This window comes from Eutrigla gurnardus (genome assembly GCF_963514095.1).
Source record: "Eutrigla gurnardus genome assembly, chromosome: 16".
Taxonomy (NCBI): Eukaryota; Metazoa; Chordata; class Actinopteri; order Perciformes; family Triglidae; genus Eutrigla; species Eutrigla gurnardus.
Genome location: NC_139927.1, coordinates 12,741,597 through 12,763,789, shown reverse-complemented (window position 1 = coordinate 12,763,789; position 22,193 = coordinate 12,741,597). Strand labels below are relative to the sequence as shown.

At 42.2% G+C, this 22,193-nt stretch overlaps 1 protein-coding gene across 3 annotated transcripts in view; it reads right to left on the bottom strand.

Moving 5' to 3' along the window:
- Positions 1-22,193, bottom strand: part of lama2 (laminin, alpha 2) — a 152,526-nt gene that overhangs the window by 5,358 nt on the left and 124,975 nt on the right. For 2 of the 3 annotated variants that reach the window (XM_084030946.1, XM_084030947.1), the window contains 16 exons: positions 21,926-22,080; positions 21,358-21,501; positions 18,452-18,585; positions 17,255-17,414; positions 17,050-17,174; positions 16,052-16,214; positions 15,720-15,864; positions 15,291-15,429; positions 14,139-14,259; positions 13,011-13,166; positions 12,093-12,146; positions 8,237-8,385; positions 7,981-8,151; positions 5,859-6,054; positions 4,011-4,097; positions 651-763 (listed from right to left, as the gene is read on the bottom strand). In XM_084030946.1, the coding sequence (XP_083887072.1) occupies positions 651-763; positions 4,011-4,097; positions 5,859-6,054; positions 7,981-8,151; positions 8,237-8,385; positions 12,093-12,146; positions 13,011-13,166; positions 14,139-14,259; positions 15,291-15,429; positions 15,720-15,864; positions 16,052-16,214; positions 17,050-17,174; positions 17,255-17,414; positions 18,452-18,585; positions 21,358-21,501; positions 21,926-22,080 (2,212 nt within the window). Of the gene's footprint in view, positions 1-650; positions 764-4,010; positions 4,098-5,858; positions 6,055-7,980; positions 8,152-8,236; positions 8,386-12,092; positions 12,147-13,010; positions 13,167-14,138; positions 14,260-14,929; positions 14,942-15,290; positions 15,430-15,719; positions 15,865-16,051; positions 16,215-17,049; positions 17,175-17,254; positions 17,415-18,451; positions 18,586-21,357; positions 21,502-21,925; positions 22,081-22,193 lie in introns of all 3 variants that reach the window. The other variant, XM_084030945.1, reaches the window with a different exon arrangement.

The window sequence follows — 22,193 nt, the reverse complement described above, 5'->3', positions numbered from 1 at the left end:
TCGTTACGAGCAGAAAGCCACACCTGCAGCCGTGAAACCTCCAATTAATGTACATTGTACGTGTACTTTTCTTCACTTAAGTACTTACATTTCATGCTACTTTATAATTATAATCCGTTAAATTACATTAACTGACTCTACTAGTGACTTTACGGTTTAAAAATATGCATAACGTGATGCATTGTTACAGCGTGTATTAAGCAGCGACAGTCAACTGCTGCTCACACATTCATGCATCATTATTAATAATGTTCTAATATAATAAGTAATAGAATAACATTCAGCTTACTTTTATTTGTGATACATTTAAGTACATGCACACTTTCACTTTATATTAATGCTCTGAATATGGTATTGAGTCGTTTTGAGTGACTCTTTCAATGCAGGACTTTGACTTGTAATGCAGTTTGTGGTATTTTTATATTGCAGTATTACTACTTTTACTCAAGTAAAAGATCTTACTCGAAGACAACTATATATGAAGCCTATTTTGGCAATATTTATATTATTGGAATATTTATATAATTGCTGATACTGTGTATGATGTTGGACAATTCTCCCAAAGCTCTCATCTTAATCATCAAGTTACTTTATATCGCCTTAACATAGAAACACATCTGGAAAGATGATCATTTATTCTGAATTCTTACCTCTCTCTGACTTTTGCATCATCAAAAGTGAATGTCATGTGGCTGTTCCTGGTCAGTCCAAACTGATAGGCCTTGTCCAGCGCTGTCGGGGCCACGGCCGATGCACACGAATCCTGGAGATTGGACGTAGCATGTCAGTATCACTGTCAGGGTTTCACCACATTGCTCCGATATTGCTTCTTCGGCAACCCGAGCAGAACACATGTCAGTCACACTAATGGAGCTTCTGCTTCTGATCTGCAGCGACCTAAAGGGCCACGATGGGTCATGAAACAGTTCTTTATATAAAACGGGCACACGAGGAGTTCCCCAAAGATTAAATCCACACAGATTGATAATTTAGGCCTTGGATGTGCAGTGAAATATATTGAGAGGTGTTAATTGCCATATGGAATATTTCAGATGGTCCCAGCAGGTTGAAGCATACGACCTGTTAGGATCTGTTTGATTGCGATCGTCTTTCATCCCCGTTTCTTTTCATCACCTCAAATTGGCCACTGCTAAAGAGGATTTGGCGGACACCGTTTTCACATCATAAGTTTGATCATCATAAATCCTGCACATATGTCCTCTGCGTCTGAACCAGACACCACACACTAAAAAGCGGATTTCTATTTGATTCATGCCTCATTTTGGCAGCAGGGTAAGCAAAGTATTGGATGAGTGTTGGCGTGCCCCGGTCATTCTACAGGGTGCAGCTCCGCCCCTGACCAGAAGGTGTCAGTGTTGAAATACAAGTAAAAGCATCTCAATTTATGACTATTCTCATTTGACTCCCCTTCTCCTGCAGTTTTCTTTCTTCTCTTACCTAGTTTTTTATTCCTCTTCTCCTTCATTTATCTTTCTCCTCGTCAACATCTCTTACTCGACGTTCCTTCCATCTGCTACATTTTTCTTTCCCTCTACGCACTTTTATTCTTATATCCCCTTTCATCTCACTTTCTCACGTTTTTCTCCTCTATTCTTTGCTTTCCTGCCCTGATCGCGTTACTTTTCATTATTTACCGCGCTCCGCTTTATCCTCCTAACATCTCCTCTTCAAAATCCTTTCACATCTCCCTCTTCCTCTCCCATCAGCTCAAACCTTCCTTTGCTCGCCTTTACTCTGAAATCATGTCTCCTCTCACACTCTTGCCTCTGCCTTCCATCTTTTTTTTTATTTTACACCCCTTTCCATACCCCAACTGTTCCTCTACTCCTCTTCACTTTAACACCACTCTGCTTGAAGGCTCGCCTCCACTGGTTTTTATTTCTTCTCCTATCCACATCGTCTCCTCTCCCTCCACCTCCCATCCTCTACTTTTGCCATCTCGTCTCTCCTCTTACTTCCTCCGCTCTCCTCATGTTGCCTACCTCGACTTTCACATCCTACTCCTTCCAGTTTCTTTCACCTTTAGTGTTTTTCTCTCCTTTTTTCTCCACTCCTATTGAGTCACTTTCTTTCTGCCCCTATTTATCTCTTGCTCTCCTTTTTACAACGTGCCCTTTCTCCCAGCTCACCATCTCCTTCATCCTTTTGTTTTTTTTGTATCATCTTTCCTCCCCTCTTCTTCATTTCCTGCCCTCCCACCTCCTCTTATCTCCTCTGCTCTCCCCTTTCATATCTTACTGTCATATCTGCTCCACCCTTGCCTCCAAGGAAAGCATTCCTAGACCTTCACTTTTTTTTTTCTGCCCTCCATCTTCTCAACCTTCCTCCCCTGTTCTCCCCTCCTTCACAATGCCTGTCTCACCCCCTGCTCCACTGTTTGACTCCACCTGAGCTCCTTTCTGGGCCTTGAATACGTCTCCTATTAAGTGACAAAGCTGCTTTGCCATACCTTCAGTGTGAGTGTGAGAGGGTTGAGAGAGGGAGAGCAGACGAGCATCTCTCTCTCTCTCTGTGAGTGTGTATGTGTGTCTTAATCTCCTTTCCTCTCTTGTTCTCTTTCAAGTGAAGACATTCCCCACACCGTGACCTTGCTTTGTTACAGCTGACACTCACCTCTTATCGCGTTCTGTCCTCATATCCGCTCCTCCTCCTCAACCTCCCTCGTTTTTTTCTCTCCCTCTCCCCTCTTTCACGTTCTCTCCCCATCTAACAAAAGGGAGATGTCACTTGCTCAGAAGCTCTTCCCTTCCCTCTCCTTTCACTCCTCGCCCGCTTCCTGTGCTCCGTCTTTCCATTAAGCCAACAAAAGGCGGGCGCTGCTCTGTTCTGTTCCCTTTCCTGCTCTTCCTCCTCGGCTGCACCTTTTCTCTCCGTCCCTCTACGTCCCTCCCTTCTCTCATCCCCGCCGAGTCTTTCCATTAAGCTAACAAAAGGAAGACGGTCTTTGGTTGGAGGTCACACCAACACAATCCGGGGTTTTGTATAATTGCCTGTGTGTCGCTGCTCACAAGTCCTTGCTCTGCTTATTGTAGTTTCCAGAGAAAGCTACGCTTTAGCTACACATGTTTCAATGTTCAACCCAATGAACTAATCGAAGACAATACATTGCAAAGCTCCAACAGCTTCACAACTGAAACAAGAACCTCTGGAAGCAGATATTTAGTGAAACTACAGATAGATACAGTTTAAAGGGCAAAGTGCATCACTATGCAAACTAAACATCCGAAAAGAAATGCAACCGCTGAAATGAGAGTCAGCAACTGGGGAGGTCACAACACCTCACCATGAGAGGATCGGATGACGAAAGCTCTCTCTTCTGTCTGTAATTAATGTCAAGGGCTCTTGAGCAAAGCACTTAACCCCCTGATGTTCAAGCCAAGCTGGTCAGTGGCCGCCAGTGGAAGACTGCTGCCACACAAAGCAGCTTAGTAGAAATGTGAAGTAGGAAGAAGAAGAAAGCTCTACTCAACTGACTTTCTCTGGGTGAAAACAGACAGAGAGAAAATAACAAAGTGAGAATGGAAGTTATCGCCCATAACCACGATATTACATTTAAAGTGATAATAAAGACATGAAGGTAAATGAGGATGCAAGACTGAGGTCACAGCGGTAGATTGTCCGTACTAAGCGTTTGTGTTAAAGGAGAAGTCTGGTGATATTTTTTATATTCTGTTAATGTAAGTCCTTTAAAAAAAGAAAGAAGCAAACTATTGTCTGCGTAACCAAAGCACCATAGCCAACCACGATAGTGCTCCACAAAACCAAAACCAAAAATATGAGCATCCTGTTCAAGTAAGTATTATTAATAATGATTAATTTTAGGAAATTACTCGGCCTTACATCTTCAGAAGGAAGCAGTGGGTTTAGGGAGTCAGACAGGGTCAGGATGTCAGGAGTAAACACATTGTTTTTTTTAAATAATTAAAAATATATGGAATATCACCAGCAGAAACGGTGTCGAATGTGTGTGTGTGTGTGTGTGTGTGTACCACGTCAGCGCTGGGCTCCTGTTTAGCAGTGGGTGGGGCTGCAGCAGCAGTGGGTGTGGAAGCAGGTGTGACAGGGGGCGTGGCCTCCTGCAGGGTCAGCAATCAGGGCGCAAAAAGGATGCAGGATTAGTGGCGGGATTATGTTTATGATGAGCACACAGGCCTCCAATCAGCCACAGGCAGGGAATGATTTCATAAACATGAAAGGTCAAAGAGGTTAATGACATAACTTTTAGACTCACTCACTCTTTTTTTTTTTTAACCTCTGGAGAAAACTAAACAAGCACCAGTTCCATGTTGTACTTTGTTAATGTTGAATTTCAGCGTGACTGAGGGAAATCAAAGAGACGCCATTTATAAGGCCAATTAAAGGCTGCCATGAAATCATCAATCAGAACAGCAAGTAAAACACGAAGAAGAAAAAAAGGGAATCTAAATCGTATTGTTCAAAGGTTCACCGGAGCCTGGAAGTTGCCACGTCGAGAGCTTCTTCAACCTCTAAATTGGTGCTCGCAACTATCTCAAGAATCACAAATACAGAATACGTTGTGACAGGAAAGAGGGAGATAGAGAAGCCTCTCTACTGAAGCACACGCTGGGACTGTTGTTTACTGTCAGTAGTGATTCAACTTGTGATTACTTCTTCGGTCTGACAATATCCTCTTGCTGCTGATGAAAAATGCAGGTTGCAACCTGTGAGGGCTGTCACACGGTGCAGCAGCACAAACATTCCCAAATAAAAATAAAAAAAAGGCACGTATTGTGTAAAAAAAAAAATGTTGCTCATCAATTACAAAAACTTTCAAATTAAGAAAAAGCTGTTTAATGAGGCATTAAAACAGAAACGTGGTAACTTCTCTCTGCTGAAGGAACACACACACACACACATCATCTCTGGTGAGATATTTACATAAACGCTGTAATTTGTTGTTGTCAAGTCAACAAGATCAACGTTAACAAAACACCCACCAAGCATAACAATAATTACCTACTGACATATGGTGAAAACCTAGGTTCAACCTGAGATACATTTAGAGCTACGGCTCCTCTCAGCCTGTAGTCTACCGTACAGTATATCATAGAGCAGATGAACCTACGGCCCATAAAGCAGCCACACCACAGAGTTATAGGGAAGCCGCCGTAGCTCTCTGGCTCTGAGCTTCGTGATCAATGTCCTTTCAGAGGTGTAGTTTAGCAGGTAACTGGGTAACTGATAAACTATGACTCCTGCAAGGCTCATAATAAATTAAACATATATAATAATCCATCCCAATGCTGAGCTTATGATGCCTACCGGTTTCTTAGCATCGCAGCTAAATATTAGTCCAGAGTGTTTTGGCTCCCGCGGGCTCATAAAGCATGAATGGCATGCACGGTTAGTGTAGCGTAGCGCCGTGACTCCGCTGTGTATGACAGGCTGCCAGAGGTGGAGTTTAGTGGCTCAAGGCTAAAGGGACTATAAAGAAGAGTTAATGGGCTGTACAACTGCTATGTGATGAAGCGCTAAGCTAACAGGGCGAGGCCATGGCTGCATTTCATCACAGAGAAATAGGTGTGTGTTTGTGTGTGTGAGAACAACTGTGAACATAAAAGAATAAATGTATGCGCATCCTTTTTACTGTGCAGTATATGTATGTATGGGTTCAAATAGGCTGCTGACGCAAAGGTAGTGGCCATTATATTAGCGTAAAAAACACATCTGCTTTAATATTAATATCCCTAACTTTCTAACATTAATTTTTAATACCTTAACACATCCGGTCGAAAAAATGTTAATAATGAAAATTAAGCCCATGAGTGTTAAGTAGTCCAAGTGTGTGTGTTCCCACATCAATCTGAGCCACTTACAGCAGGAGGACCCGGAGCCGGTGTAACGGGGGACGGGATGGGTGAAGGAGTGAGCGGCTTCGACTCCTCCTTCTCCTGCTCCTTCTCCTGCTCCTCTTCTTCTGGCAGAGGAGGTAGAGGCGGCGGAGGGGCGAGGTTGGGGCACTGGCCGATTTCGGCATTCTCAAAGGACACGGGCAGGGAGAAATCTGAGAGACTGGGAAACAGATGGGAGATTAGATTTAAATGTATAGACATTAAGCTGATAGACAGGGACATCCAAATTGGTTTAAATTTGACTAAAACACTGTGTTGGTGCAGTCGGACGTCTGTAAACAGCTTAAAGTCAGTTGAACAAGCGTATTTTTAGCTGAGCTAGACCTGAGAATAATCAGTTGAAACAGATTGTCATTCTTTTCCGTGAAGTTGGTTGGAAGTGATGAAATGTCGCCCCGATGCCCTTAATGTGGAGTGATTTCAGCCCACAGCACTGAAAAATAGCCTTTTAAATACATTGCTTGGCAGAACTCATGTGGTCACTCAGGAGGTAATTTGGCTTTGTGTGCTCTGATTCATTTGGCATGCTCGTAACACACCAGTCAACTCAACTCCTGGCATTTCCTCCTGTTGTTCTCCCTCACTGTGTTGGTGCTGTGCGACGGATCCATTTTAATGCGGATGCGGTGCATGCAAATATCGAAAAGCGAATATTTGAATAAGCATCTGACAAATATTTTAAAGAAAGAGAGATATGCATATTTGTGAACCCGGCTGATCTGCTAGGTCAAAGCAGTGAACCTGTGGGAAACTCTGCATGTACAGATACATCTGTGACATTGAAACATGGGAATTAGTGCAAATTTGCCATAAACTGCAACTAAAATTGGTTTTGTGTGTCTGAATGCATCTTAACAAGGTTAACACACGGTATGATATTGTATAAGTGGTGGAAATGTATGTATAGTAAGAGTCATTTGACATAAATGAACTCAAGAGTATAATATATTCAATACAAATGAATGCACGAGGACTCACTGACAGAAAGACAGATGTATGTTTGGTAGAAACGACTGAGGTCGGGTGATGGGGGTGAAATGAGGAGGGCGGAATGAGCGATGGACAAACAGACACAAACATAAACACACCAAGATGAGAGAGGGTTGTAATTTGAGTTATGAGTATGTTTATGATGTCGGACAGCTCTATTACTGCTGCTCAGGCACGGAGGAGACGCAGGCTTTATCATCATCATCAACAGCGTCGTCTTGACCTCGCAAAATCATATTAACAACACTTCAACCCGGCAGCGTACGAGGTCAAAATTAGGCCAGAAAGCAGACAGCATTGAGGCAATGAGGGAACGTTGCCCGATATGAAGCGCGAGTATTAACGCAGTGCATTTAAGGTGAACAGTTAAAGTTTACTGAAGTAAAGTAAATTTGTCAGTTTTGCCTGCGTCAGTGTTTTAAGGCAGTGGACCGCCGTGGCCAGAGAATGGAACATCAAAAATCAATCAAAAGCTGACTCTGTTCTTGCTCCATATTTATCTTGTGATGTCAGAACCATATTACTCTGTAGATGTGTCAAAAATAAAAAACAGCTGTGGTTATTTTAAAGAAATGCTCATCAGATCAGACCAAGGGATGGCTTTTTTTTTTTTTTTTTTTCTGGTGGAAATACAAACGGCTGATTTTCCTCCCAGACTTTTGCTAAAGTAAGCGGAAGTAGTGAAGTTCACTCACTAGAATTCATTTAATTTTATGGTGACTCAGCTACAAAAAGTGTGAAGAAATGGAGGATAGTAGTGAATTTCACTTTTAGTTGAAAACTAAAACTCAATTTCAAATGCCCACTGCAGAGTTACACTTGTACAGTATCAGTACACTACACGGTACTACAAGTTTAATTAGTATTGTTGGAGGGAGCCTGAGACACTGCTAATGACTGCTTCTCTGTAACTGATGTGCATATTATAGACAAACAACTAATACAAAGATCTAGTTCTTCTTATAAATAAGAAGAACTAGATCTAGTACACTGCTCCACTATGCTCCACTGTATTTCATGTTAACAAAAAAGCAAATGTCAGCTCTGTTTCAATGGAAATCCCTCTGGCTGCATATGTCGATGAGATGATACGTACACAGCGTTGACCATGAGGTTCCATATACAACCCTGGAACGGGGCTCTGCTGGACGTATGATCCACCTCGGCAGGAATACCGCCGAGGAAGAGGCGCTGCAGCTTCACCGGCTGGTCGTTGGGAAGCGCGGCCTCCCTCTTGGCCTCCTCGTCTACCTGGACTGCAAACGATCTGGCGGAGGACAAACGGATTATTTGATATAGTCTTCAACAGAGAAATGAATATCCTGTTGCACGGGTAGGACAGAAACACCGACCTGCCAGGTAGCCTCTCGATGCGCAGCGAGTGCTCCCTCCCATCGCTCAGTGTGCCTTGCTCAGGTCGCCTGATGACACGACGACTGTGGCTGCCGGTGAACAACAAGACCTCGAGAGAGCCTTTGTTCAGACTGACTGAGAGGTAAGGCTGCGGGAGTTGGAGATAAACTTTATTAGCTGTTGATAAACCAGAGCTGGAGATGAAACGCAGAAGGTGGAGTTGTTGTTGATGGGCGTGAGAGCGCTTTGAAATTCACTATATACCAACCACCACACATACATAGTATATACCACTAAAAACGCCAATTCATCCCATAGTAATCATTGGCAAGGCTAGAGCAGAGGAGGCATTGAACTAGCAGGAAATGAAAGGAACCCAGCAAGCATCAAGACGTAACCATCTGTGTGTTAAAGCCTGTTATATATGTGGGTTATTTTTTTTTAAATAGCCTTTATTTATATACTGAGATAAGAAACCTCTTTTCAAGAGTCTCCTGGCAAAGGTAGGCAGTCATAATAACCGCGTGTTATGTACTGCTCACATAAAACTCATAATCTAAAATGTCTCACATGGACAGAAGTAAACAAAAATGCAATTATAAAATCATGAATAAAAATTGCCATGAGAATCAAATTAAAGATCGCTTCCGAGAGATAACAATAAGAGATGAGTGAGTTTTATCTTGACTGTGGTAGTTTGACAAAAACATATTAAAATATGGGTATTTTTAAAGAGCTTTCAGCTGTCTTATATGTGGACTAAATGTCCAAAAAAAGCTAGTAAGTTGAACCCTTTTAATACTACCAAACTATTTATCAATGAGTGGAATAAAACATCAGTGGCCGGCTGTTTTTTAAAACAAGGTCTTCAGCTACCTGTGTCAGTTTGTGAAATATGGATTATCAAAGTCGTCTGTTTCTGCAGGATTTGTTTCATCAAACTATGAATATTACGTAGCAAACTTTGATTACACTTGTCTACTTTCTGCAGAATTCTTATGAAATGTTTGTCGGGAAGGAGAGTAGAAAGGAAGGACAAGAGAGAAAAAAAACAGACGGATAGAGGAGGGAGGAGAGACGGGGGATTAAAGAGCAGAGAGCAGTCAAAGGCGAGAGGGGAGATGAGTGGGGAGAGGTGAGGGGGTATATAGAGAGAAATTGGGGGGAAATAAGAGAGGTAGGGGAGGAGAGCGGGGGAGGAAAGGATAACAAGAGATGAGAGGAACAGAGAGGAGAGGATAATAGGGGGAAGAGATGAGAGGGCAGAGAGCAAAACAGCGAGCGAGGTAGAGAGAGAGAGAGACAGAGAGAGAGAGCGAGAGAGAGAGAGACAGACAGAGAGGTGCTGGAGAGCAGCGGTGCAGGGTCAGGCTAATTTGAATTTTAATTCACTGTGTGCCAGAGGGCGAAGTGGGAGACAATTTACCACCTGAAAATGGAATTTCAATTTGAGGTCGGGGACAAATTGAACTGAGATGTAGCTACAACATTCCTCTCGCCGCACTGTCTCACACACGCGCACATTCACACACACGCACGCACACACACATGCGAAGACACACAGACACGTCAAGCATACAGACAAAGGCAGCCTATCACAGACGAAGTCACACCGACACACATTTAGACATACACACTCATGAAACAATAAGCACCTGCAAAGACCTACAAGATGAAGATCTTATGTAAAATCATTCATGGCGTAGTTACAACGGGCCCCAGAGCTTTCATGACGGGCCCTAGTGCAGGCTAGTTACTAGATATGAAGCACACCCGGGGCCGAAGGTATTTCCTTACTGCTGCTTCCATGTTTGAAAGGCTCAAATAGAAACTTGACATCATCAACAGCAATCATCACTGCATATCTGTATATGACAAAAACACGACCACATTAACTGCTTTTCTTTTAGTCGTTGTGTTTTTGTTAATGTTGTGTTTTTCTTTTTGTCGTGTTTTTGTTAATATCGTGTTTTTCTTTTTGTCGTTGTGTTTTTTTTTAATGTCGTATTTTTCTTTTTGTCGTTGTGTTTTTGTTAATATCGTGTTTTTCTTTTTGTCGTTGTGTTTTTATTAATGTCATATTTTTCTTTTTGTCGTTGTGTTTTTGTTAATATCGTGTTTTTCTTTTTGTCGTTGTGTTTTTTTTTAATGTCGTATTTTTCTTTTTGTCGTTGTGTTTTTGTCAATGTCGTGTTTTTCTTTTTGTCGTTGTGTTTTTGTTAATATCGTGGTTTTGTTAATATCGGGTTTTTCTTTTTGTCATTGTGTTTTTGTTAATATCGTGGTTTTGTTAATATCGGGTTTTTCTTTTTGTCATTGTGTTTTTGTTAATATAGTGTTTTTCTTTTTGTCATTGTGTTTTTGTTCAGTGTTTTGTTCAACGTGAGCACATCCAACATGGCCGTTCCTCCACTTCGCTGATCATCATTCTGTGACAACATATATCTTATATTCATGGTCAAGCTGGACATGTTTTGTTTATCTTCTGTCCTCTCTCCTATTGGCTTCATCTTTCTCTCCCCCTCTCTTGTTCGCCCTATAATCACCTCATTGCTCTTTTTTTCTCTCTGTGACCATTCTCACCGTCAACAATCAACTCTCCCCATCTCTTATTTTTCTGCTCTCGTCCCCCTCATACCATTTCTCTTCTTTCCAGCTCCGCTCTTTTCCTTCTCTCCTTCCGTTCACCTCTAACTCTCCCTCCTCCATCCCTCCATCCTTTGTCTCCTGACCCCTTCTCTCTCCCCTGTCTCTCTGTCCCTCTCTAAAACATCCATTAGTCAGGGCCAAGTTGAGTTGATGGTGTTTTTAACCTCGCTTAACCTTTCTCCGCACACACACACGCGCACACACATGCGCACACACACGCACACACACGCAACACACACACACACACACACACACACACACACACACACACACACACACACACACACACACACACACACACACTTGTGCCCTGCCTGCCAGCATAGTTAGTAAAAATAGATTTATGCGCCCAACAACCAGTGATGATGGATAAGCTAGAGGTAACCCCCTGTCCTCTCTCTCTCTCTCTCTCTCTCTTACACACATTCACGTACAGACTCACATAAACCCTACACACACTTTCAATTCCGCATTCATGTGAGGAACACCCTTCTACTGATGAGATAACCACAAACACACATAAGATGCTTAAACGTGCACACGCACAAACATGGAAATGTTAAGAATTCATCTTTTGATTTATCAGTTATCAGAAGGATTGTCCTCATGCCATTGATGACTTATCGATCGGTTGATCTAATTGACAGATCTGCAAAACTGAATTTCTCTTCATGAAAAAAACATAAAGAACAACTAATCGACTAGAGATCTTGGTCGCCTGAGACCAAAACGATTGATTAGTCAACTTAGAGGGGGCAGTCCGAGTGATTAGGATGAAAGAGGGCTGCATAAGCACAGGTACATTCAAGGGTCTGTGTGTGTGTGTGTGTGTGTGTTAGTTTTTAGCCACAAGACAATCTAATCAGCATAGTTGCCAACAAACTCAAATCTCATTAATATGCACTCACGGAAACTGCATTCACTTAAAGAAAGAGTGCTTGTGTCCAAGTCTGAGTGTGTGTATGTGTGTGTGTGTGTGTGTGTGTGTGTGTGTGTGTGTGTGTGTGTGTGTGTGTGTTCGCATGGTCAGCTAAAAGCTACGACAGCTACTATACATATCTGTCAGTGGACATTGGCGCGTGTGTTTTGGATATAAGACAATCCAATTAGCCCAGTTGCCAAAGAATGCAAATCTCATTAATATGCACTTATGAAAACGTCATTAGAGAAAGGGATCCAGTATTTGGATGTGTGTGTTGACCCCACCTCTCCAGACTGCCTGCGTCGCCTCTTGGAGCTGAGGAGGTCTGTGTTTTTGGCCTGTGGTGGAAACATTATCAGAAAAATGGGAGAATAAATGGATTAATTCATGGTTACTTTCTTAATATATTCTATACAAAGGGATTGACACATGTTTTTTCTTCAGAAATTTCCCACAAAAGATCTCTTAAGAAGAAACTGTGGGTTATTGAGTTTATGGGAGTCAAACAGACACTGATGCTTCTATATGCCAGAGATTTGCTGTTAACGTTATGCATTTTGTTTAATATGTACAGCAAGTTTTTTTGAGTGACTAACATGTTTCGCTACACCTGCAACTGATTTCGTAGCCTAAAAGATAAGTAAACAGTAAGGTCTCAGAGCATAGAGTTGTTCTCGATTAAACCCCACAAAGAGACAGAAAACTGTTTAACATTAAGATTGTATATTTAACTTAAGCCTCATCTCCCTGTTGAATTTCTTTAATTTCTTTACAGCTGTGAAGCTGCATTGCATTGCATTGTGGGACAATATTGTACACCAACAGCAACTTTAAAGGTCAGGCTGATTTAGTCTGCATACTCATTTTTTACAACATTAATTAGGTAATTCTGTGTTCTAGAGTTTTGAACGATTTTGAAGATATTTCCTGGAAAGGAGTTTGTAATCTGAAAGTAATTATATGGACAATAAACAGCTTCAAATCATTCTACTGCTACCCAGATCCACAGTGTCTTTTAGTCCGAGCAGCTAAGTGTAATTAAACATAAAAAATACAATATCCAATAATAAATGAATAACAAATGTTTTATTTTGGTTTCAAATAGATCTTTCAAAGAAATTCCTATATTTACTACTATTTAACTCTTGACAGCGAGGGACTTCGAGTCACAGCTCAAATCAACCAAACGGATGAAACTAAACCTGCTGGCTGATTGGTGAAGCTCCGCCCACTGCCAGCATTATGGTCCCGGTGTCTGCCAGAGTGCTGAACGACAGGCTGATCTCTGTGCCGACCGCCAGCGACAGGCCACCCAGCTCCAGGTATCCCGGCCTCGAGAAACTGACGGTGTACAGGTTCTGTGAGACCAAGAGCATTGCATGCATTTTAGAATACGTCAGTGAATAGATGCACTGTTAAATACAAAGTTTTACAATTCACAGTCAGATGGAGAAGTAAAAAAAAACAAAGATGAAAGATTTGAATGTAGTCAAAAGTAGTAAAATTATGTGACCTGACTTAATTCCCTCTGAGGTTTAAGTGAAGGTTTTGCTCTTATAGTACGAGAGACAACTTTTTAAAACATGCCAACATGCACAATCCTTCACTTCTAAATACTTTGACTGTGGAAATATTTACAAAAAGACAAAGACACACACACACACACACACACACACACACACACACACACACACACACACACACACACACACACACACACACACACACACACACACACACACACACACACACACACACACACACACACACACGTGGCATAGCAGAATGGTTGGAAGAAAAAAGACTGACCTTCACTCTACACTCTACTCTCTAGACACTCAACCCTGGTCCTTTCTAATCCTGCATTCAGTCTTTATACACCCTGTGAATATGCCTGCACATTTGTACAAATGAATGAATGGCGCTAGTGTTTAGAACTCATGAGGAATGCTTTGCACAACTGTCAGATCTCCAATGTAGATTCAATGCCACCGTGTACAAGGGGCTGTCCGTGAACTGATCATTACATTCCTAGCATTCACTCTCTCTCTCTTTATTTTATAGTTTATTTCATTGTTTTATAGTAAGACCCTTTTCCTTCCTAGTGTAATGTATAAAAGAGTCTATTGTGTGTGATACTTAAATAGCAGTATGTAACACTATAATTAGACAATTTTATACAGAGAGGTTTGACCAAATATTCAAAATACTTTTAACTTGCTCTACTACATGCATTTAAATATGAATTATATATAAAGACTTTTGAGTTTGTAAGTACATTAAGGCTAGTAGACAGTCATACCCATGCAACATAAACTGTCTACTCTTACCTCTACATTACATCCTTTAGTGACCCCGGTATAATCTGAACTGCTGAGGAGATTATATGGAGTCCTGGAGACTTCAATCTCCCGAAGGCAGCCAGCATACCGCTTCAGAGTGACCTCTGACCTAGAAAGAAATTAGAATAGTTTTAATAAATGGTACATATTGTGTAGTGCAGCTTAAAAGTACTTTATTTTGTGTAATATAATAAAAAAAAATAAAAAAAAATGACTGCAGCAAAGCTATAGCGTTATGTATCCAGAAGCAAAGTGATGCTTGGACGTCATCAACAAGAATAGTTTGAATATGCCATTTGTCCATATTAATTAAGTAGGATTCATCAAATTATGAGGAAAAAAATCCATTCTCACATAATATTGGGCTGTGATCACACTGAACAAGTTATTAGCAGTGTAATGCACCTTTGGAATTGTTTTCAGTGAATAAGGGCTTTATTTCTGCAGCTCAGCAAAAAACTGTTGCTTGCAGTGCCACAAAAAAATAAACCCCGCCAAAAAAAGATACAATTTGAATATTACTATGGCAATGATTCCTCTAAGGCAGAGTCATAAATGTGAGAAATCCCATGTAAAATGTTGCTGAACAGACAAACGCCAAACTCAGATCAATAAAGGATAGAGAGAGTGATTTCCAGCCGCTGTGTGGATGAGCAGATAGATACCAACAGACACACACATTCACTCTGGGCTGTACAGCGGTCAGCGTGGCTCGCCTCATGCAGGGTGATAAGCAATCACATCTACTGATTATAAAACATATTTATTCATTTATTTACCTGGCCGTCATGCTGTTAAGACAAAACATGATATTATAACATTAGCACACGTCAGAAAACACAGTTTCAACTAATGTCTAGTCAGTAAGAGTCTTTCTAGTCAACCTTCTGGCACATGGGTGGTTTAATGACTAAAGAGGTCTAAAAGGGTTTAATTGGTGGTAAAATGGCTGCATTAACTCGGCTTTCAGCTAAATTACAATAGAAACTGTCAAAAGACCGTTTACATTAGGAAGAAAATGTTAAATTGTCATCACATTAATTTGAAAAACTTTATATATGTCTATTATCTTCTTATCACTTTGAATGACACATATATAGAAAATGTATTTTACATATATTATGGCCTGTGTGTGTGTACCTGTAGTTTCCGATGGTAGGCAGCCCCCCAAAATAGATCTTCTGGTTTTCCCGGAGGTTCAGGCCAGTAGCTGAGCCCTGAGAAGAGGCCACAAGCTTCTCCTCTGCACCGCTGTCGATGTCCACTACGCTCACCGTGGCTGTGGAAACAGAGACAAGAACAACAGACCAGGGAGACGGGGATTATGTGCTTTGAAGTGACTATTATTTTAACATTATACTCAAGCATTACGAATGCCACTTGTTATCGTTTTGCTTTGATGTGTGTTCGTCTTCTAGAACAAAAGAGGCATTTATCTGAAAGAGACTACCGGTTTAACATAGATAACTATGTATCGTTTTATGTATGTGGACATATCTAATGGAGACCAGTTTATTACAGGTTATAAAATCACATTTATACTGGAGTCTAGTTTGCTGTGGTGTGTACCTTGCTTCTTGTTCCGTGACATGGTGAGGGATTTCCAACTTCCATCGTTGTGGCGGTTAGCTGATACGGCACTGCCAACGCCTGACCCGAGGTCAAAGATCACCTTCACCTTGCCCTCTGACAGCTCCAGGGACATAAAGTCTTTCTACGGAGACAGTAGAGGGGGGGAGCTCTTTACAGTCAAATATCAAAGCCACTAGAGCCTCTGTGTGTCTCAATTATCGTTTGGGCTACTTTTGGATTTTCTAAAATGTGACTTCATCAAACTTAAATTATTCATATTGATTCTGCATCCATCCAAGTAAAGATGGTTCACTTTGTCGCATACATACCATGTCTTCAGTTGCCAAATACATGAGCAGGGACTCGGAGGAAAACGTGCGGAACTTAAAGGTCACGGAGGAAACGTTGGGGTTCCACCTGGTGGGACGTCCCACCGCGGCGTAGCCCTCACCATCCAGCTCCACTGTCCCCTCAACATCTGAACGCTGGGGGCTGAAAAAAAAAGACGGATAACAAATCCATTTTACTATTGCTTGGTTTCATATCCAACTGTCAAAGGAGTTGGGAATGTCAAAATATGATATGGGGGGCACAGGCAAAGGCTGTCGAGCTTTTTCCACCGTTTTTCTGACTGGTAATGTTGATATTGGTTCATCACTCTTCTTGAATAAAACTATTAACTATAAATACTGCACAGTAAAAGTCCATCCATCCATCCATTTTCTACCGCTTATCCTGTATTTAGGGTCACGGGGGGGCTGGAGCCGATCCCAGCTGTCATTGGGCGAAGGCAGGGTTCACCTGGACAGGTAACCAGTCTATTGCAGGCCCGCACAGTAAAAGTCCTTTATTCAAATGTTAACTTCAAGTAAAACAGAGGCATTATCAGCCCAATGTAACTTGTGTCATTTCATGAGGGAGCTTACAATTAAATTCTATAGTTTATTTAATATTAATGCCTTTTTGAATCAAATCTGAATCTGCAACATAACCAGTAACATTCCTCGTTCAGGTATTATAGGGGCCCCTTTTATTGGGGCCCCAGGCCCAGGTTGCCTGCCTTGCTAAAGTGTGCCTCTGGTGATTTCCCCCCCATGAACTAAAATGTATTTCACCAGTGATTCTCGTGAGTAGCAAGGACTCGGATGCGTGACACAACTCCTGTATGTAGAGGCAGGTGTACTGCTAAGGACCCAAGGAAGCTTAAAGTTTAAAGTCGTTTGTATGAGCTGTTCTCCAATCAGTCCACCACAGACCAAACATGCAGCCCCTCCTGGACAGGAAGTGTACTTCAAATATGAAAACTTGATTGTGATGAAGTGTCTACCTCACAGCACATCCTTTACAGTCTCCCTGTCTCTCCCGGTAGTTCCAAAGTCCGATGGGTTTACCATCCAAGAAGGTCTCCCCCATGCAGCCGGTGAATGTCGTTGTCCGTACCGCGTCCGCCTTCTAAAAGGTAGAACGAGACATTGGGAAGGACGGACAGGTTTCTTGATGTTGCTTCACACAGACAAGGAGAGGGATGATACCTTGACAGTGCCGAGGATTCCTCCTACATACAGGTAGGCATTCTGGTCCACGTCCAAGATGGTGTAGGCCGTGGGCGAGTTGGCGCTGGCCGGGGTTGGCATCATTCCAGCCATAGAGCCTTCCAGAGGATATACTGATATGGTGCCATTCAACCCATTCCTGGTGAGGGAGAGAAGGAGAAAGAGTGTTACCTTGTTTGCTATTCCGCATGTCCTCAAAAACATTTACAATGACTGAAGACGTCGGAGCCACTTGGAAATCAGCTTTTATGAACTCCCGGTGCTAAAGATGAATAATGGGAACGCGTAGCGGAACCGGTTTGTAGCAGAGGAACCGCGGAGCTGTAAAGTGAAATTAATCTCCCACCTCGGAGTTTGTTTTCAAAGCAGGAACAGCATTTCTGTGCGGAGTAGGGGGGGACATTTTTAAGACTTATAGTCTCCGTGACCCAATTGGAAAAACCCATCTGGGAAATCTCTGGGATGGTAATACACGGTGCAGGTGGGACGTCGGCTCGGTGTATAGCATCACTGATGTATACAGCATCACTTTGGCTTTCACAGTTTCAAACTAGATCCACTAGATTGCACTGTATCTTTGTGGTCATGTGCTACACTGTGTATGAAAAGACTGTGCTTGTTGTATGGTGTGTAGGGTCGTGCTTGCACTATGTGCTGGATCGGTGAAGGTCAGGTGAATATATCCATGTCCATTAATCAAATCTATTCAAGTTTATTAAATGTAATTTCTAAAACGTATATTGTTTCTTCTTGTATAGAAGAGATTGCAGTGTTTACACGTGTATATTCAAGTATATAAATACTGTGACTTTGTATCTTACTCAAAGGTTGATTAGGACCTGAACATACAGTATGTGCGATACATTTGCGTGTAAGCGGATGTATGTGCTACATAATGGAGCGCCTTTGTGACCCCACTTTCTTGCATTCTATGCTCAATGTGTAGGTGCATGTTATGCATATGTATGTATTCCTGATTGTATATCGTAAGTGCAGCGAATCATCATCACACTTCTCAACATTCCTGCTTTTCAAGGTGAAACGGAAGACGTGACTGTCCTTTGTGATCAATGTTCAGATCAGATCCATCAGTGTTTTCGGAAGCCAGCTTGTATGAGTGTCAGAGAAGCAAAAGCATGTACGTGTGTGTGTGTGCGTGTGTGTGTGTGTTCTTACCGAGACGCTTCTATCCTGTGCCAGTTCCCATCATGGATGGTGTGATGAGGATATTCGACCCTCCCCACACCTGAACCCACGTCCCAGAGGAAATTCACCTTCCCCTTACGCATCTCTAAGGCAAGGAAATCAACCTGACACACACAGAAGACAAATGCTCAATGCACTGTAAATAATCTGTTTTTTGAAATATGGCATCGTGCACTGTATTACTCGCAATAAGTCATCATGTCAACGAGGTAGGAGAGGAGGAGAGGGAGAGAAATAATTGTAATTTATGGATGTTAAACTCAACTAATCCAACGATGATCCAGCACCTTCGATTAATAAGCACATAACATGACGGGCTCCATACATGGTTTCATGCATAATAACGTAAAGCAAGTTCATTTTTTTGTGTTTTCCTTCCCGCTGATAACGTTGAGAAACTCACACAACAAATCAGAAAGTAATGTCACCCCACGGCCATTTTCCCCCACTGTAACACTACACTGGCGCATCGTACTGGAATCCCCACTGGACGCGAGACGAAGAGAGATGTGAGGAATTCACAGTGACTCCGGCTAGCGTAAACAAACAAATCAAATCTATGGTAACTTGTACCGATTCAATGATTTTAGAGCGAGGGGGGGGGGGGGGCGGGCATGATATTGGTGTATTGGAGATCCACAGCTGTATATGCGGATCACGCTGCACTAAATGCAACAAATATAGAATGTAGACTGATCCCCTCTGAGACTGGGTTCTGACGTTCCCCGCTGAGACCCGGTCCTGACGGTCCCCTCTGAGACCCTGTCCTGACGGTCCCCACTGAGACCTGGTCCTGACGGTCCCCTCTGAGACCCTGTTCTGACGGTCCCCGCTGAGACCTGGTCCTGACGGTCCCCTCTGAGACCTGGTCCTGACGGTCCCCTCTGAGACCCTGTCCTGACGGTCCCCTCTGAGACCTGGTCCTGACGGTCCCCTCTGAGACCCTGTCCTGACGGTCCCCTCTGAGACCTGGTCCTGACGGTCCCCTCTGAGACCCTGTCCTGACGGTCCCCGCTGAGGGGTAAACTAATGCCGCTGCTTCAGTTCGGCTACGATGTCTTCGTTCTGAGCAGACATCAGTGAATGAACGAATGAACAACAGTCGTTCGCTCGCCTTTATTTCGAAATTTGCGGTCTTCTCTCAAGCACAACACGATCGACACAATTGCCACCTGCTGGTGGACCTGTCTAACTGCACTTTAACTTTACCAAATTAAATTCTACAGATCCCTGTGGTACGGATTGGACAAAATAACGTCACATCTCATACACCACATCGGGTGTGAATACAGTTTGTATTCAGCTTAGCAAAGAACAAACTGGGGGACATTCACTTTAAACCATGCGATAATAACGTTTTTTGTGGTTTTGTTGTTGTTGCAGTGACACAAAATGATGGTGATGAATAAATATCCGAAATCTCAATTGATGACTTACTACAGAGGACGGCAGTATTTATCATGTAGGGACGAGTGAATGAGTGAACGGTGGAGTGACTTCACACCCAGCTCCGGGCTATTGTGAGGGTAAGAAGACTGAAGTTTTCTCCATCCGTCTCTATAAGTGGATTTCCACAGAATCTCGCCGTATTTTGATTAATGGTCCTATTATTTATGTATGAGCCAAAAAAAAAAAAAAAAAATGAATCAGAGAATTTGGAGCATATGCTCTCATCTCGTCACACATGCACACACAACATTATTATTCATATAGTATTATGCACAATTAGAGATTATTAGGGAGCCACATTTGAAAATGACACACAGATACACACATAACTACACACACTTATCTTTCTCGTCTCTCCAGGGTAATGGCGATTATTCATTAGCACAGATCACAGGGCAGCATCGTTATTATTCAACTAGCATTACAAGTTATTAGGGAAATGGTAGAGGGGCCCGCAAACACACACACACACGGACACACACACACACGGACACACACACACACACACACACACACACACACACACATGCATGTGCGATCAAGTCGTCCCAGTCAGATGAAGCAAAGCAGGGATTTCTCAGGGGAAATCAGGCTAACATAAACTTGTTGTTAATTGCTGATGTGCCTTATGATGCACACACACATATGATTAAACACGCAGACACACACACACACACATGCACGCTAAGGGATTATCAGTGGCACCTTAAAACAGCAGCGTGCTATGTTTAGTGAGTATATGTCAAGAAGTATTAATTATTCTCAGAGTGTGTGCCTCTCTCTCTGCATGTATTCTTCTGTGTGTGTGTGTGTGTGTGTGTGTGTGTGTGTGTACACAGAGGCACTTTCAAGGATGATAAATGTTCCACAATATACAGCCCCTCAACAATGTATTAAATATGATCAATGCCTTAGAATGGAACATTTAAAAAGTGTTAACGTGTCAACTGGATTTTCTGTTTTGTTATTAATAACACCAGAGCCACATGCCACAAAGTCTGATCATTTTTCCGCCCAAGAGCCATAAAGACAGATTAGTTACACAAACAGCCTTAATGAGTGTTAACATACAGCAATTCATTATTATCATTCAAATAGAATTCTGATTGAGAGCTTGAGGTCCCTGCTGTGCAGACATGATGAATCACACTGAGGTTCTTCCTGACAGTCCTCTGCCTTTTAACAACAATAAGAATATTTTGGCCAAAAAGAGCTGATTTATGGTGATTATGCAGATTTAGGAGTACAGTTAAACTTTGAGTCATTTTGTTGAAGACAAGAGCTACAACTCAATGAGAATTATGCATTGACAGGTGCGATTTAAAGGACAAGGTGTGGTCTACTACTGTCATTTCCACAATGAATCATTTCTTTTTGCTTTGTTGCATATTTGTGCTAATTATATAGTCAGTCAATGGTATACTTACGTATTTTTCTGACCCCAGGTAGAAGAGCAGGTTATCAGGTGTGGTTGTTTTAACGTTGAGGATAATGGTGTTGTACCTCCCTTTCCTGATATCAGGCCGGTAACTACGGAGACAGTCACCGCCCGATGCCACTGATACTTTGATCTTGAAAAGAAGAAGAGAAATAGAACAAAATATCCACATTAGGAATTTTGCATCACAGCTTTCATCTTGTATTTCAGTTTGGAGGCATTTAAAGTATTTGTAGGCAACAAACTATTGAAAAAGGGAGTTAGTGTTAGTCTGGTGTCGGCTGCTGGGTCTAATGTTCTAATGTTTGACATAATCCTTGATGTGACTTTCAAACGTTGCCATGTTGTTGCCAAATCTGACTTTTTGTGTTTAAAGACAAGAAATTTCTCTAGACTGTAATGTAAAATATGGCTTGGAAAGAAACGAAGAATGGATTGACACTTTCAACTTTAACAAAGAAAGTATTATTATGTTGAACTGCATCTGCAGGAAATACAGCATATACTGTAGAAGACACTTATGACATTTCTGACCGTTTAAAAATCAAAGAACTTACTGAGTTAGCTTGTTTCCTGGCTTGGTTGATCAGTTCCTTGATCTGTGAGATGTTTCGCCTCAAGTTGTCCTGCAGCTTTTTGATTGGCTGCAGCTTCTCCAGCAGCCTGTCAGCTTCATCCTCCAAATCCTTCACTTTCGCTCCGGCGGCGTGGACTGTGGGGCGGAGAGATGAAGTACAGCAGTGATACACAACAGTACCGTAGGCGCCATCATCAATACTGTGCAGCGTAATACAGCGCGGCGAGCGTGGAGCGCTAGCATGTAAC